At 40.2% G+C, this 16465-nt stretch overlaps 1 protein-coding gene across 3 annotated transcripts in view; it reads right to left on the reverse strand.

Moving 5' to 3' along the window:
- The window catches only part of LOC106586164 (striatin), a 105550-nt gene that overhangs the window by 41281 nt on the left and 47804 nt on the right, over positions 1-16465 (reverse strand). For all 3 annotated transcript variants that reach the window (XM_045705701.1, XM_045705696.1, XM_014173094.2), the window contains one exon: positions 9150-9253. In XM_045705701.1, coding sequence (XP_045561657.1) covers positions 9150-9253 — 104 coding nt within the window. The remainder of the gene's footprint in view (positions 1-9149; positions 9254-16465) is intronic.

Genomic DNA, 16465 nt, shown 5'->3' on the forward strand with positions numbered 1-16465 from the left:
TGTGTACGCATCATGTGATACCACTGGGGCAGTGTTTCTCAATTCTGGTCCTGGGAAACCACTGTGTTTGATTGACCTCCAGTAAGACAGTGGTTCTTCCTTTAAAAGTTGCGTCGTACTGCAGCACAGCTTGCGGGCTGCCGCAGAATTCTATGGCACATTATTTAAGTGTCAGCCATTGTTGCCATTAATGCTAGTTAGTGCTAGTTTGACCACCAGAGGGCATCTTTGAGAAGCATTTGACAGTTTTTAATATAGGCTGTACTAGAGAATTTAAAACCTTTTTTGGAAGAACATTGTATATGGAATTGATTAAGAAATTTAGCTTAATTAATTTGATTAATATAATGGTGTTTCTATTCCAAGAAAAATGAAAAATTATACATCTGACAGACAGCGACTGATTCAGTAACACTAAACAAGGATTAGATGGAGGCAGATGTTATAGGAAGAGCCATGGATGTATAGCTGAGGGAAAGGTGGGAAGTGTCTGGGCAACGACAGTATCTTTTATTTAGCGAGAAGTAAAGAGGAGAATAAGAAAGAGAGAAAAAGCTTTGTTAACATGGGGGAGGTGGGGAGGAAGCGGTGACTGGCTTTCAAAAGTTGGCGCTGTAAAACGTGACCGGTCAGGAGTAGGCTACTAAGTGACTGCGAGTGAAGAGCAAAATAATCCTAACAGCGCGAAACAGTATAGTTGACCACACTTTGGGCGTTCCAGTAAGCAACGATGTTGCCTTCATTAGCCTACTTTATTCTGAAAAGAACTCCAGCACAGAGAAGAGAAAGGAGCCTTAAATAATTCAACAATAAAGCGAGCGAATTCAAATGCATTTGACTGTTTTTAATATTGGCCATCAACCACCACCGTGGTAAAAAAAGCCATTTCAAAATGCATGTTTGTTTATTAGGCTACTGTGCAGTCTGACAAGTAAACATAGCCTACATTACATAGTCAACATGGTAAAGCCACAAAAACACACACAATTTGCAGAAATACATTATGTGTATATACGCACGAATTGAATGTGAGATTGTGGCACAACTCTTTGGGCAACATATACATTTATATTCATAGTTTTAGTCAAAACTGCTCAAGCTCTTTACATTTGGTTGGGAATCGTCGTTGGACGGCAAAAAATAATCCTAACATTTCCACACCCTAATTGTAGGCTAACCAATACCAGAAATGGCGATTCAGTTTAGATAATAAGCTCATTGATTTATCAAGACCAGTCCCCATGCTTGTCTCAGAGCAGCGCGAAACAGTGCTGAAATAGTTGGCCACACACGGATAGGCTGTTGCTTCAAATCCTATTATAACAATTGGATGACTTTGGGTGTTCCTGTAAGCAACAATTTGTTGCCTTCATTAGCCTACTTTATTCTTAAAAGAACTCCAGCACAGAGAAGAGAAAGGAGCCTTAAATAATTAAACAAAGCGATTGAATTCACAAACTTATTTACTGTTTTTAATATTGCCCATCAACCAAAAAAACAGCATCTACCGTGGGATTCCATTTCCAGCGAGACTATTCAAGCCATCGACTCACTGATGGTTGAAGATGATGAGCGATCGGCAAAGGCAATCTGGAATCTGCTGGCATCACCACACAACATCAACATCGCTTTAATCACAGTCTGAAGACGGGTGAAGAAACTTGAGTGGACTTAAGGAAAGGCTCTGTAAGAGAATATATATATATATAAAAATCTTCAGAACATTAACCATGTGTGTTCTCTTGTTTAGAACTGTTCTGTAGTTTAGACCCAATGATTCGCCTGACAAATAAATTCAAACTGGTTTTGTAGTTCTTTAAGTACAACTTTTATATGACTGACGCCTTTAGTGAGCGGTCTAATGCTTTAATATTTTATCATTTCTGCCCTCCGAATTGATCAACACCAGTCCCCATGCTATTTCATTAAGTGATATTTTCTCCCATAGTAATTCCTTATTGATTCATTAACATATTTGAAGTCCCTAAACTCGGCAAGATAGATAGGTGAAATAAACATCTGCATTTTAAAAGAGAATATTTATCACTATTTTATTAACGAAAGCAAAAAAGATGTTGATGAAGAAATACTCTACAGTATATGCTATACCTGACATTTTGCGGTTGCATGATGTTTGTAGTTAGAAATGTAAAACTTTAGAGTACCTAATACATTGCAAGTCAGGGGGATTTTTCCCTCACATGTACCCCAAGCTATACTTTTGTGAAGGTTGAAGAGTCTATTGCCCTGCTGATAGCCCATAATGGAAACGTTGTTTGCACCCATAGATTTTAGGCCTGTAGTAGGTTATAATAATCCATGCCTTCCGGGAATGTTTAAAAGTCCAAAAGTTATGGGTGGAGTTAGAATTTTTGTTGTCAGAAGTATTCAAATCAACCAATGTCAGCTTTGCTTTATTATCCAAATGTTTAAAGTGCGTGTGGGTGACGGAGAGAATGCATTTGACTGTTTTTAATATACACTGCTCAAACACTTAAACAACACATCCTAGATCTGAATGAAAGAAATAATCTTATTAAATACTTTTTTCTTTACATAGTTGAATGTGCTGACAACAAAACCACACAAAAATAAACAATGGAAATCCAATTTATCAACCCATGGAGGTCTGGATTTGGAGTCACACTCAAAATTAAAGTGGAAAACCACACTACAGGCTGATCCAACTTTGATGTAATGTCCTTAAAACAAGTCAAAATGAGGCTCAGTAGTGTGTGTGGCCTCCACGTGCCTGTATGACCTCCCTAAAACACCTGGGCATGCTCCTGATGAGGTGGCGGATGGTCTCCTGAGGGATCTCCTCCCAGACCTGGACTAAAGCATCCGCCAACTCCTGGACAGTCTGTGGTGCAACGTGGCGTTGGTGGATGGAGCGAGACATGATGTCCCAGATGTGCTCAATTGGATTCTGGTCTGGGGAACGGGCGGGCCAGTCCATAGCATCAATGCCTTCCTCTTGCAGGAACTGCTGACACACTCCAGCCACATGATGTCTAGCATTGTCTTGCATTAGGGGGAACCCAGGGCCAACCGCACCAGCATATGGTCTCACAAGGGGTCTGAGGATCTCATCTCGGTAACTAATGGCAGTCAGGCTACCTCTGGCGAGCACATGGAGGGCTGTGCTGCACCCCAAAGAAATGCCACCGCACACCATGACTGACCCACCGCCAAACCGGTCATGCTGGAGGATGTTGCAGGCAGCAGAACGTTCTCCACAGCGTCTCCAGACTCTGTCACGTCTGTCACGTGCTCAGTGTGAACCTGCTTTCATCTGTGAAGAGCACAGGGCGCCAGTGGCAAATTTGCCTATCTTGGTGTTCTCTGGCAAATGCCAAACGTCCTGCACGGTGTTGGGCTGTAAGCACAACCCCCACCTGTGGACGTCAGGCCCTCATACCACCCTCATGGAGTCTGTTTCTGACCGTTTGAGCAGACACATGCACATTTGTGGCCTGCTGGAGGTCATTTTGCAGGGCTCTGGCAGTGCTCCTCCTGCTCCTCCTTGCACAAAGGCGGAGGTAGCGGTCCTGCTGCTGGGTTGTTGCCCTCCTACGGCCTCCTCCACGTCTCCTGATGTACTGGCCTGTCTCCTGGTAGCGCCTCCATGCTCTGGACACTGACAGACACAGCAAACCTTCTTGCCACAGCTCGCATTGATGTGCCATCCTGGATGAGCTGCACTACCTGAGCCACTTGTGTGGGTTGTAGACTCCGTCTCATGCTACCACTAGAGTGAAAGCACCGCCAGCATTCAAAAGTGACCAAAACATCAGCCAGGAAGCATAGGAACTGAGAAGTGGTCTGTGGTCTCCACCTGCAGAACCACTCCTTTATTGGGGGGTGTCTTGCTTATTGCCTATAATTTCCACCTGTTGTCCATTCCATTTGCACAACAGCATGTGAAATTTATTGTCAATCAGTGTTGCTTCCTAAGAGGACATATTGATTTCACAGAAGTGTGATTGACTTGGAGTTACATTGTGTTGTTTAAGTGTTCCCTTTATTTTTTTGAGCAGTGTATTAGAGCTTTCCGGAGGAACGGAAAATTGCGTGTCAATTCATAAACCATGTGCCGTGGAATCGGTACATCAAAAATCTCTTACCAACTATTTTGCAATCTATATGGCACAGCTGTAAATTATTTGGTCCTTAAATGGAACTGGTATATATTTTTATTTATCACAATTTTCTCTAACCGATTTTGGTCTTTAACCTGTTTGGGCTAGGGGGCAGTATTGAGAATTTTGGAAAAAATATGTGCCCATTTTTAACTGCCTCCTACACCAACTCAGAAGCTAGAATATGCATATTATTGTTCAGGTTTGGATAGAAAACACCCTAAAGTTTCTAAAACTGTTTGAATGGTGTCTGTGAGTATAACAGAACTCCTATGGCAAGCAAAAACCTGACAAGGTTTCATGCAGGAAGTGGCCTGTTTGACAAGGAGTCGTGCGTCTTGCATCTGTTTATTGAAGAGTAAGGATCTTAGCTGTAACGTGACAATTCCCAGGGCTCCAATAGGCTCTCAGGACCCGGGAAAATCATGAAGGTTGACGAGGCAGCCTCAGGCTGAAACAGATTATCACCTTATCCAAGTGTCCCATTAGGTGACAATGGAATGAGGCGCGTGCGCGATTAGCCCCCGTGGAGTATTTTAATTCGGCTGTTTAGTTTATTGCAGATTCCCGGTCGGAATATTATCGCTTTTCTACGAGATAAATGGCATAAAAATTGGTTTTAAACAGCGGTTGACATGCTTCGAAGTACGGTAATGGAATATTTAGACATTTTTTGTCACGCCATGCGCCATGCGCGCGACCGTGGATTACCATTCGTATAGTGTCTAGAACGCATCGAACAAAACAACGCTATTTGGATATAACTATGGATTATTTGGGACCAAACCTACATTTGTTATTGAAGTAGAAGTCCTGGGCGTGCATTCTGACGAAGAACAGGAAAGGTAAGAACATTTTTCTTATAGGAAATGTTATTATGGTGAAGGCTAATCTTGCCGGGTGTCTAAATAGCTAGCCGTGATGGCTGGGCTATGTACTTAGAATATTGCAAAATGTGCTTCATCCGAAAAGCTATTTTAAAATCGGACATATCGAGTGCATAGAGGAGTAATGTATCTATAATTCTTAAAATAATTGTTATGCTTTTTGTGAACGTTTATCGTGAGTAATTTAGCAAACTGTTAGTAAATTCCCGGAAGTTTGCGGGGGTATGCTTTTTCTGAACGTCACATGCTAATGTAAAAAGCTGTTTTTTGATATAAATATGAACTTGATTGAACAGACATGCATGTATTGTATAACATAATGTCCTAGGTGTGTCATCTGATGAAGATCATAAAAGGTTAGTGCTGCATTTAGCTGTGGTTTGGGTTTTGGTGACATTATATGCTAGCTTGAAAAATGGGTGTCTGATTATTTCTGGCTGGGCACTCTCCTGACATCATCTAATGTTTTGCTTTCGTTGTAAAGCCTTTTTGAAATCGGACAGTGTGGTTAGATAAACGAGAGTCTTGTCTTTAAATAGCTGTAAAATAGTCATATGTTTGAGAAATTGAAGTAATAGTATTTCAAACGATTCAAAAATCGCGCCACTGGATTAGACTGGCTGTTACGTAGGTGGGACGAATTCGTCCCGCCTAGCCCATAGAGGTTAACTTCTCTAGGGTAGGGGGCAGTATTCAGAAATTCAGATGAATAATGTGCCCAAATTAAACTGCCTGCTTCTCGGGCACAGAAGGTAGGATATGCATATTATTAGTAGATTTTGATAGAAAACACTCTGAAGTTTCTAAAACTGTTTGAAAGATGTCTGTGAGTATAACAGAACTCATATGGCAGGCATAAACCTGAGAAAAAAATCCAACCAGGAAGTGACTTGTAGTTTTTCTATCTAATCCCTATCGAAACTAGTGTCTGTGGGGTCATTTTGCACTTCCTAAGGCTTCTATTGGCTGTCAACAGTCTTTAGAAACTTGTTTCATGCGTCTACTGTTACTGGGCAGAGAATAGGAGCTCAGTCAATCAGTGGACTGCCTGGGACCAGTGAGTTGTTTACTGCGCAGGCACGCAAGTGCGCCCTTCCTTCTTTTTCCTCTGTAATAAATACGCTATTGTCCAGTTGGAATATTATTAAGTTTTATGTTAAAAAGACCCTAAGGATTGATTGTAAACATCGTTTGACATGTTTCTATGAACGGTAATGGAACTATTTGACTTTTCGTCTCTGGTTTTGCGCTCGCGCGTTATGCCTTTGAATTAGTGATCTGAACGCGCGAACAAAATGGAGGTATTTGGACATAAATATGGAGTTTTTCGAACAAAAATAACATTTCTTGTGGGAGTCCTGGGAGTGCTTTCCGACGAAGATCAGCAAAGGTAAGGGAAGATTCATAATACTAATTCTGAGTTTAGTTGACTCCAGAACTTGGCGGGTAACTGTATACCTTGCTTTGATGGCTGAGCTCTGTACTCAGAATATTGAAAAATGTGCTGTCGCCGTAAAGCTATTTTAAAATCTGACACAGCGGTTGCATTAAGGAGAAGTGCATCTATAATTCTTTCAATAACTGTTGTAAATTTTATCAACGTTTATGATGAGTATTTTTGTAAATTGATGTGCTCATTCACCGAAAGTTGGAGGGAATACATTTTCTGAACATCACGCGCCAATGTAAAATGGGGTTTATGGATATAAATATGAACTTCATCGAACAAAACATACATGTATTTTGTAACATTGAGTCCTGGGAGTGTCATCTGTTGAAGATCATCAAAGGTTAGTGATTAATCTTAAATGTATTTCTGGTTTTTGTGACGCCTCTCCTTGCTCGGAAAATGGCTGTGTGGTTTTTCTTGTTTAGGCGCTGTCCTAACATAATCTAATGTTATGCTTTCGCCGTAAAGCCTTTTTGAAATCGGACACTGTGGTTGGATTAAGGAGGATCTTATCTTTAAAATGGTGTATAATACTTGTGTGTTTGAGAAATTTGAATTATGAGATTTTTGTTGTTTTGAATTTGCCGCCCTGCTATTTCACTGGCTGTTGATAGTGTGTACGCTAGTGTCCCACATACCCCAGAGAGGTTAATGCATGGCCGACAGACAAGTTCCTTACTTTTTCACCCTTCCAATTGATAAAGGTTCCAATTGATAAAGTAATTTCTAATTCATATTCATTATATAAATAGGCCCTTTTAATTTTGTCTGGCTTGCCATTCCAAATAAAATTTAATATTCTTTGCTCATATAATTTAAACAGGTTTCTAGGTGTTGGCAAAACCATAAGCAAATAGGTAAACTGTGATATTACTAAAGAGTTCATCAGGGCAATTTTTCCACAAATAGACAGGTATTTTCATCAAGGACAAGTTGTTTGCTGAGTCCACAAACAGGAAGTGGAGTTCCAGAACTCACAGGTGTGCCTGGCATGGATTGTGACTCCATCTCGTTCCTCGAACCTCTTCAACGCGTCATTCGCCACCTGACTCTCCGCTAATACCACCTGGCTCTGGACCAATGCATCAGATGATTAATTTTACAATCACGGCTAAAGTGATTGAATTAAGGGTTTCAGTTACGGAAAATATGGTGCTGTACAACGGGACCGGTTGAGAGTACTGTAGGCCTAAGCTACTAAGTGACTGCAAGTCAAGAGCAAAATATTTAAAAAAAAAATAAATAAAAAAATTCGGATTGATTTATCAAGACCAGTCTCCATGCTCTGTCATTCAGTAATAATAATCAATCATCGGATTACAGATCGGCTCTCAGAACTCATTAATTCAGAAGGTTAAACCCATAGGTTTTAGGCCTGCAGAAGGTTATAATAAACTGAAAATTGCGTGTCAGTTCATAAATCGGTATATCAAAAATCTCTTCCCAACTATTTTGCAATCTATATGGCACAGCTGTCAATTATTTGGTCCTTAAATGAGACGGGTATATATTTTTATTTATCACAATTTTCTTTAACCAATTTTGGTCTTTAATGCAGGGCCTGACAGACAAGTTCCTTACTTTTTTTACTGAAATTGCAAACAACTTTCTATGGGTTGTTTAAAAAAAATTAAGATATTTTGAAGATGATTTCATTTCAAATAACCGAAAGTGAGCAATTGTAATCTGAATAAAGGGGAAAAGGCCATGCTTGAACATGGGATGAGACATTTGTACTAATTTGTAAATAACGCCAGTTTGTTATTTAGATTTATTTAAGTTTTTAGAGGGAGAGAAACCAAAAGCCCACTGTACCTATTTTTCGAAAATTGTCAGTCCACTTGTTAAGTGAAATTCCCCCATTGTATTTACCCAAGTTCTCTCTTAACTCCAGGACCAACATTTTTTGTTGTTGTTGCCTGATGCAGGACTCCAGTGCCAGAGGAGAGACTCAGACTGAAAACTCCTCCATTAATTTCCACAGTTTAGACTACCGATAGATCAGGGTTCTAACTCCCCCTTGTGATAGTGTGGTGCAATGACAGAATGCCAACATCTGCCACTAACGGTCATGACATAAGCTCATAACTTTTAAAGGAAGAACCACTGTAGCAGCCTGTTGTTGTGGGGAAAAATATTGAGTGAGAGATGAGTCCCCATTGGGATTTTGGGTCTATGAAAATGTATTGATCATAGCTAGCATACCGCTGCTACATGCTTAAAAAAATGACAGAGCGCCTACAGTTATGTTTGGCATGCAGTTTGTGATGTATAGCTAAGTTGACATATTCCGGACAGTATTTAGCAGGGACGGGTGACTCCAGTGCTGGAGGCCTTCTGAGTGTCTGCTGGCTTTTGTCTGATTTAGATCTGGGAAACTGGCACTCCCGTGCTGAATCCAGCCAAGTTGACCTGTTCTGCGCTGGCCTGGTTACGCATCCACCGTAGTTCTAGAACAGTACTGCACAGGACAATTTGAAAGGAAAATACTCAAGCCTGCACAGTACGGTTAAGCATGATCGTGTGAAAAGGGTACAAGTATGCGCAAAACAGAAAAATCAACTAGTAGACACTCACTCAGCCCCCCTAGAACCAAAGCCCCCCCCGAGTTGCCCGCCCTTACCATAACAACTGAAGGTGTGGTGTAGTTGAGTGTAATGTGGTCCTCACCTCTCCTGTTTGAGGGCGTACTCCAGCATCTTGATCCTCCTGACCAGGTCCTTCTTCAGGTTCTCCTGACCCTTCCTCTCGCCCTGCAGGAAGGCTATCTGGGCCTGGAGGAGAGAAGAGCGAAAAGGTACATTTCCTGAATGTGTGTTTGCTTCAGCTGAGCTATCTTTTTATGGCAGTGTACGTTGTAGTGGTAGTAGTGATAGCAATGGTAGTAGTACAATTAGTAGTAGTACCAGTAGTAGCAGTACCAGTAGTAGCAGTACCAGTAGTAGTAGTAGAACTGTAGGCGTTTAATTCAAGGTGAACATTAGACCAGGAGAGACAAAAAAAGGTATGTAAGTTGTGATGCAACAATACACAATATTTTCCTTGTCAAAAAAAAAAAAACTACACCGATAACCAATATTTACAATTTTAGCAGCCTTTTAAGCATTCTAGTACAGTTAAATAGTTAGCACACACACACACACACACACGTCTAAGGCACTGCATCTCAGTGCAAGAGGGGTCACTACAGTCCCTGGTTCGAATCCAGGCTGTATCACATCCGGCCGTGATTGGGAGTCCCATAGTTTGGCCGGGGTAGGCCGTCATTGTAATTAACTTCTCTAGGGTCTGTGGGACGCTACTGTCCCACCTGGCAAACATCTAGCAAAATTGCAGAGCGCCAAATTCAAAAACAGAAATACTAATTATAAAAATTTATGAAACATACAAGTGTTATACATGGGTTTAAAGATAAACTTCTTGTTAATCCAACCACGGTGTCAGATTTCAAAAAGACTTTACGGCGAAAGCAAACCATGCAATTATCTGAGAACAGCGCCCAGCAGACAAATCATTAAACAGTAACCAGCCAAGTAGACGAGTAACAAAAGTCAGAAATAGCGATAAAATGTATCACTTACCTTTGATGATCTTCATATGGTTACCCTCACAAAACTCCCAGTTACCCAATAAATGTTTGTTTTGTTAGATCAAGTCCCTCTTTATATCAAAAAACCTCCGTTTTGTTAGCGCGTTTTGTTCAGTAAAACACCGTCTCAAACAACAGCCGGTGAAATTGCACAGCGTGAAACTCAACAAAACAGAAATTCTCATAATAAACATACATAAAAGATACAAATGTTATACACCAGCTTAAAGATAAACTTCTTGTTAATCCAACCGCTGTGTCAGATTTCAAAAAGGCTTTACGGCGAAAACAAACCATACAATTATCTGAGAACAGCGCCCAGCAGACAAATCATTACAAACAGTTAGCAGCCAAGAAGAGGAGTAACAAAAGTCAGAAACAGCATTAAAATGTATCGCTTACCTTTGATGATCTTCATATGATTGCACTCCGAAGACTCCATGTTACACAATAAATGTTTGTTTTGTTCGATAATGTCCCTCTTTATGTCCAAAAACCTCTGTTTTGTTGGTGCGTTTTGTTCAGTATTCCATTGGAACAAAGCGCGGTCACAAAAGACAAAAAAAATCAAAAAGTACCATAAAAAGGTTCATAGAAACATGTCAAACAATGTTTATAATCAATCCCCAAGTTGTTTTTGTCATAAATAATCAATAATATTTCAACCGGACAAAAGCTGTCAATAGAAAAGGAAAAACAAGAAAGGTGCGCTCTCGGTCGTGCGCTGGCTTCATGTCTGGAAATTTCCACTGTCCACTCATTGAATGTGTTGTTTCTCCCTCATTTTTCAGAGTAAAAGCCTGAAACAATGCCTAAAGACTGGCCACATGTTGTAGAAGGCATAGAGATTGTTAACTGCGTCATAAGTCTTTGTATGGTGGATAGGCTTTCAATGGAAAAACAGGCATTTCAAAATAAAGGCACTTCTTTGATGGATTTTCCTCAGGTTTTCACCTGCCATATCAGTTCTGTTATACTCACAGACATTATTTTAACAGTGTTGGAAACTTTAGAGTGTTTTCTATCCAAATCTACCAATTATATGCATATCCTAGCTTCTGGACCCGAGTAGCAGGCAGTTTACTTTGGACACGCTTTTCATCCAAAATTCCGAATGCTGCCCCCTACCCTAGTGAGGTTAAGAATTTGTTCTTAACTGACTTGCCTAGTTAAGGTTACACACACACACACACACACACACACACACAAAATGTTATTTTGTTGGCATTTACGTACAGTGGTTCCTCCTTTAAAAGTTGCGTCATACAGCGGCACACCTTGGGGGCTGCTGCAGCATTCTATGGCACTTTATGTAATTGACAGCCATTTTTTCTGTTAATGCAAGTTATTGCTAGTTTGACCACCAGAGGGCATCTTTGAGAAGCATCTGATAGTCTTCCCTATTGCAGGCACTCGGGAGACCGGGGTTCAATCCCCCAACGGGGAGGCAGGAGTAGGCTGTCCTTGTAAATAAGGATTTGTTCTTAACTGATTCCATGTGTGTTATTTCGTAGTTGTAACGTCTTCACTATTATTCTACAATGTAGAAAATAGTAAAAATATAGAAAAATCCTGGAATTAATAGTTGTGTCCAAACTTTTGACTGGTACTTGCTTAATTAATTTGATTAATATTATGGTGTTTCTATTCCATGAAAAATGAAAAACCCTCTGGGTAAATTCAGACCGTTTCGCTCTTGGAGCGCACACTGGACGTTCCGGCTGACTATTAGACTATTCTTTAGTAAAGGTTGAATCGTATATTGTTCAGCTATTAGCCCCCCTCCCCAACGTGCAACCTATGGATGTCTTTTTGTCGAGAGCAAAACGTTTTATTTTCAATCAAAAATAATTTCTGAAAGCAAAAACGAAGCTTCAAAGTAAAAAAAAAATGTGCAATCAAATATTTTGTAATAGAGCGCGAAACGTTATGCATTTAATTCACAAAAAATATTTACAGAACAAAAAATGTATTTGAAAACAAAACTCCAAATTAAAATTCCACTATCAACCACCCTCCATTTTTTGTGTCGGTTTGGCTACAACCAATACTGTTCAGCCCATCTTTCCGACACAAAGGAAGTCATAGCGGACCCCTACGAAGAAGGGCTGTGCGATGATGGCATCTCAGGTATGCAGCACTGGGCGTTCTTCCGTCCAACTTCTACATAGATAGTAGTTAGCTCCTACGATTCAGTGTCGGTTCATAACATTCTACTATATTACATAGATATATTCATACCGTAGAATGATAAATCATGCAATTATTATCCTCAAGCTAACCAAAAACATTTCGCTACGAATGACTGTTCCCGCCATTTTCAGTTGAATTCATCCGACTTTCTTTCACGGCAACTCATAAGCAGGCCATGTCCTATGTGTTTCATAGTCAATATATAATCGTATTTCATGACAGTAACGATAAGCTTTTTTTTACAGAAGGATGAAAGAACACAATATGTCTATCAGGGAATGCTATTCTGATATGTCTGATGAAGAGTTAGACCAGAAAGTCAGGGCCATTAAGGCAAGGATGCCCAAAGGAAGTGGTCAATGGTCAAAGGAAGTCACCAAGCAATGGGCCTTCGAGTACAAATGGCGAAGAGTTAGGGAGTCTTCGCAGCGTGTAGATGGTGCAGGTATCATTGCAAGAATGATCCAGCTTCATTGCATTGCTCGGCAAAAATACTCTGTTCCTGCTCCCGTCTCTCATCCACATTGATACAAATCATAAATTGATAAAGTACTAAGATGTATAATGTCTCCAAATCTAAGAAGTTATTTAAACTTTTTTTATTCTTACTTATTCGTAGACAAATGTTCAATGATGTATGAAATTGGAGTTGTTCTTCATCAACTGGTAATACACAAATAATGAAGCAGGTTAATAGGTTAAACATTTCACTTTTAATTCCAATGCTTTTTTTCAAGATAGAACATTGTCATCTTTGGCAGTCTAGATGGATTTTCAAGGAAGTATATTATTTTGTATCCATATTGCATATTTCCCATCACCTAATGAACAACCACAATACCAGTCTGGTGTTAATCTTTCTGTGCTGTATTGACATATCCTGAAAATGACATCTGCCGCTTTAGATTCAACGTTCATATCTCAAGTTATTGTTTTCATATCTACAAAAAAAACAAGATATTTTCTTTACTCTTAGAGTGCGAGATGATCAAGGGGTCGAAAATTAAGATATTGCCAGATGTATGTTCACTGTACAAGGAACAGGCCGTGGAAGCTTTATTGCTGGCAAAAGTGTCCACAACCAGAGGTAATTAAACTGTTGTTATTTTTCTCTCTTCCTCTCTGCCTGTCTTGTTGTACATGGAACCTGTCTCACTGCATTCATAAAAATTAAAAATTCAAAAAAAACTTAAGATGTCAGCTGCTAATTTTAAGATTTACACCACAAACACAGCCATTTTCACTGGACTAATAAGCCTCTGTTGCTGCTAAATGTATCATCACTAATACACATTTGTTTCTTTTGAGCATTCCAGATTCAGCAGGTGGAGGACCTGCTTTATCAGGAGGATAATCTGGAATCTAGAAACACTGACAATGGGGTCATTGTTGCTGACATCCCGTGCCCCGTCTACTGAGAATCTTGCTGTGCTGCAACGTCAAGAGAACCCTACCACTGACTCGTCATCTTTTGGTTAGGAGATACAGTCGTATGAAAAAGTTTGGGCACCCCTCTGAGGCTGCATAATAATTGACTCTGTCATCACAGAAAATTATCACAGTGGCATGCCATTCATTTTCTAATAAAAGCTGAGTACTGGGGTATTGTCCAGACAAAGATTTTTAGTGTAGCAATATTAAGTTGTATGAAATTAAATCAGATGTGAAAAATAGGCTATGCAAAAATTTGGGCACCCTTGTCATTCTGTTGATTTGAATACCTGTAACTACTTAGCACTGATTAATTGGAACACACAATTGGTTTGGTGAGCTCATTAAGCCTTGAACTTCATAGACAAGTGCATCCATTCATGAGAAAAGGTATGTAAGGTGGCCAATTGCAAGCTGTTGTTCTCTGACTCTCCTCTAAAGAGTGGCAACATGGGGGCCTCAAAACAACTCTCAAATGACCTGAAAACAAAGATTCTCTAAACCATAATGTTGAACAAAAGGCTACAAAAAGCTAATCGCAGAGATGTAAGCTGTCAGTGTCCACTGTGAGGAACATAGTGAGGAAATGGAAGACCACAGGCACAGTTCTTGTTAAGGCCAGAAGTGGCAGGCCAAGTAAAATATCGGAGAGGCAAAGGATGGTGAGAACGGTCAAAAACAGCCCACAGACCACCTCCAAAGACCTACAACATCATCTTGCTGCAGATGGTGTCACTGTGCATCATTCAACAATTCAGCGCACTTTACACAAGGAGAAGCTGTATGGGAGAGTGATGCGGAAGAAGCCTTTTCTGCACACACGCCACAAACAGAGTCGCTTGAGGTATGCAAACGCACATTATATACAAGCCAGCTTCATTTTGGAATAAGGTGCTGTGGACTGATGAAATAAAGATTGAGTTATTTGGTCATAACAAGGGACGTTATGCATGGCGGCAAAAGAACACAGCGTTCCAAGAAAAACACTTTCTACCGACAGTAAAATCTGGTGGGGGTTCCATCATGCTGTGGGGCTGTGTGGCCAGTGCCGGTACTGGGAATCTTGTTAAAGTTGAGGGTCGCATGGATTCCACTCAATATCAGCAGATTCTTGGGAATAATGTTGAAGAATCAGTCACAAAGTTGAAGTTACGCCGGGGCTGGATATTTCGACAAGACAACGACCCAAAACACTGCTCAAAATCTACCCGGGCATTTATGCAGAGGAACAAGTACAATGTTCTGGAATGGCCATCCCAGTCCCCAGACCTGAATATCATTGAGAATGATGCTCGGCAACCATCAAACCTAACTGAACTGGAGATCTTTTGTAAGGAGGAATGGTCCAAAATACCTTCATCCAGACACACATTAGGGGCTATAGGAAGCATCTAGAGTCTGTTATTTTAGCAAAAGGAGGCTCTACTAAATATTGGTGTGATTTTTCTATTGGGGTGCCCAAATTTATGCACCCGTCTAATTTTGTTGAGATGCATATTGCACATTTTCTGTTAATCCAATAAACCTTATTTCACTATTGAAATATTACTGTGTCCATCAGTTATTTGATAGATCAAAATGAAATTGCTGATCCAAACACCCAATTATTTATAAATGGAAATTATGGAAATTGTCAGGGGTGCCCAAACATTTTCATACGACTGTATACATGCATGCTCTTCGTTTAATTATGAGTCTCCAGCGTTTTTAGGTGCAATCCTCCCACACTACGTAGGATATTGTTTTCGCCCCAGTGCCACTCTTGATAATGGCAAACATTTGTATTTTTTGGAGGAGGGTGAAATGATAGCAGGCCTTGCTGTCAAAGTGAGAGAGTAGGCTATTCTGGATAGAGCATGTACTTTTGTGTAGTCTATTTCTTGTGAGGTTTTCTGTCCTCAGATACAGAGAGCTGTGAAAGCCTGAATGCAGATTAAGAGGTCCCAATGAAGAGCAGCGGTTCTCAAACCTGGTCCTGGGGACTCAAAGGGGTGCACATTTATTTATTTTTTTACCCCCAACAGGTTAACTCTGGGACTACTACATCTCCCTATTTCAATGTAAAGCATCTCTTTAATAATACTTCCTGTATAATACCCCTTATAACAAATCATGATAACATTGTATAGATGGATGCATGTGTAGCGTGTGACAATAGCAGGATCTTATCAAGGATAGCGTCACAAATGAATACATAACTACCACTTGAAGCTTGATGATGACTTGATCATTTGAATCAGCTGTGCAGTGCTAAGGCAACGTGCATACCTAATATACGTTATATTAGGTATGCACGTCAGCTATGACATCGGTTTTGCATATCGGTGTTAAACTAGACATCAGGCCAATGTCGACGTAGGAATTTTTAGGTAATATCATCCGATTCTGATATGTTCACCGATATATCGTGCATATGTAAGCCATCAGTAAAAATAAAGTGGATGCACATCTAACAAACTTTCACAGGAGCAGGGTGAAACAAAGGCCAGCAAAAGAAGATAAATAACTGCACATTATTTAGCTAGGTGCTCATTTAGTTGTGCTGATTGTGGCTTTAAAGCTGACAATGTGCACAATCTCAACAGTCTGACACAAATGGCACCCCTGTTTGTTTTGATCTGGATTATTTTAACTGCTTTCAAGCATCTTAGCTGGTCAGCCGATTTATGACATAATGCTATGGTTGACTGATGAACTCACCGAGTGGGTGTTTGTGAAAGTCGCATTTAAAAAAGGACAGATCCGGGCCATTCTTGTTTATCACCTCGTTATA

Source organism: Salmo salar, chromosome ssa02, assembly GCF_905237065.1.
Source record: "Salmo salar chromosome ssa02, Ssal_v3.1, whole genome shotgun sequence".
NCBI classification, from domain to species: domain Eukaryota; kingdom Metazoa; phylum Chordata; class Actinopteri; order Salmoniformes; family Salmonidae; genus Salmo; species Salmo salar.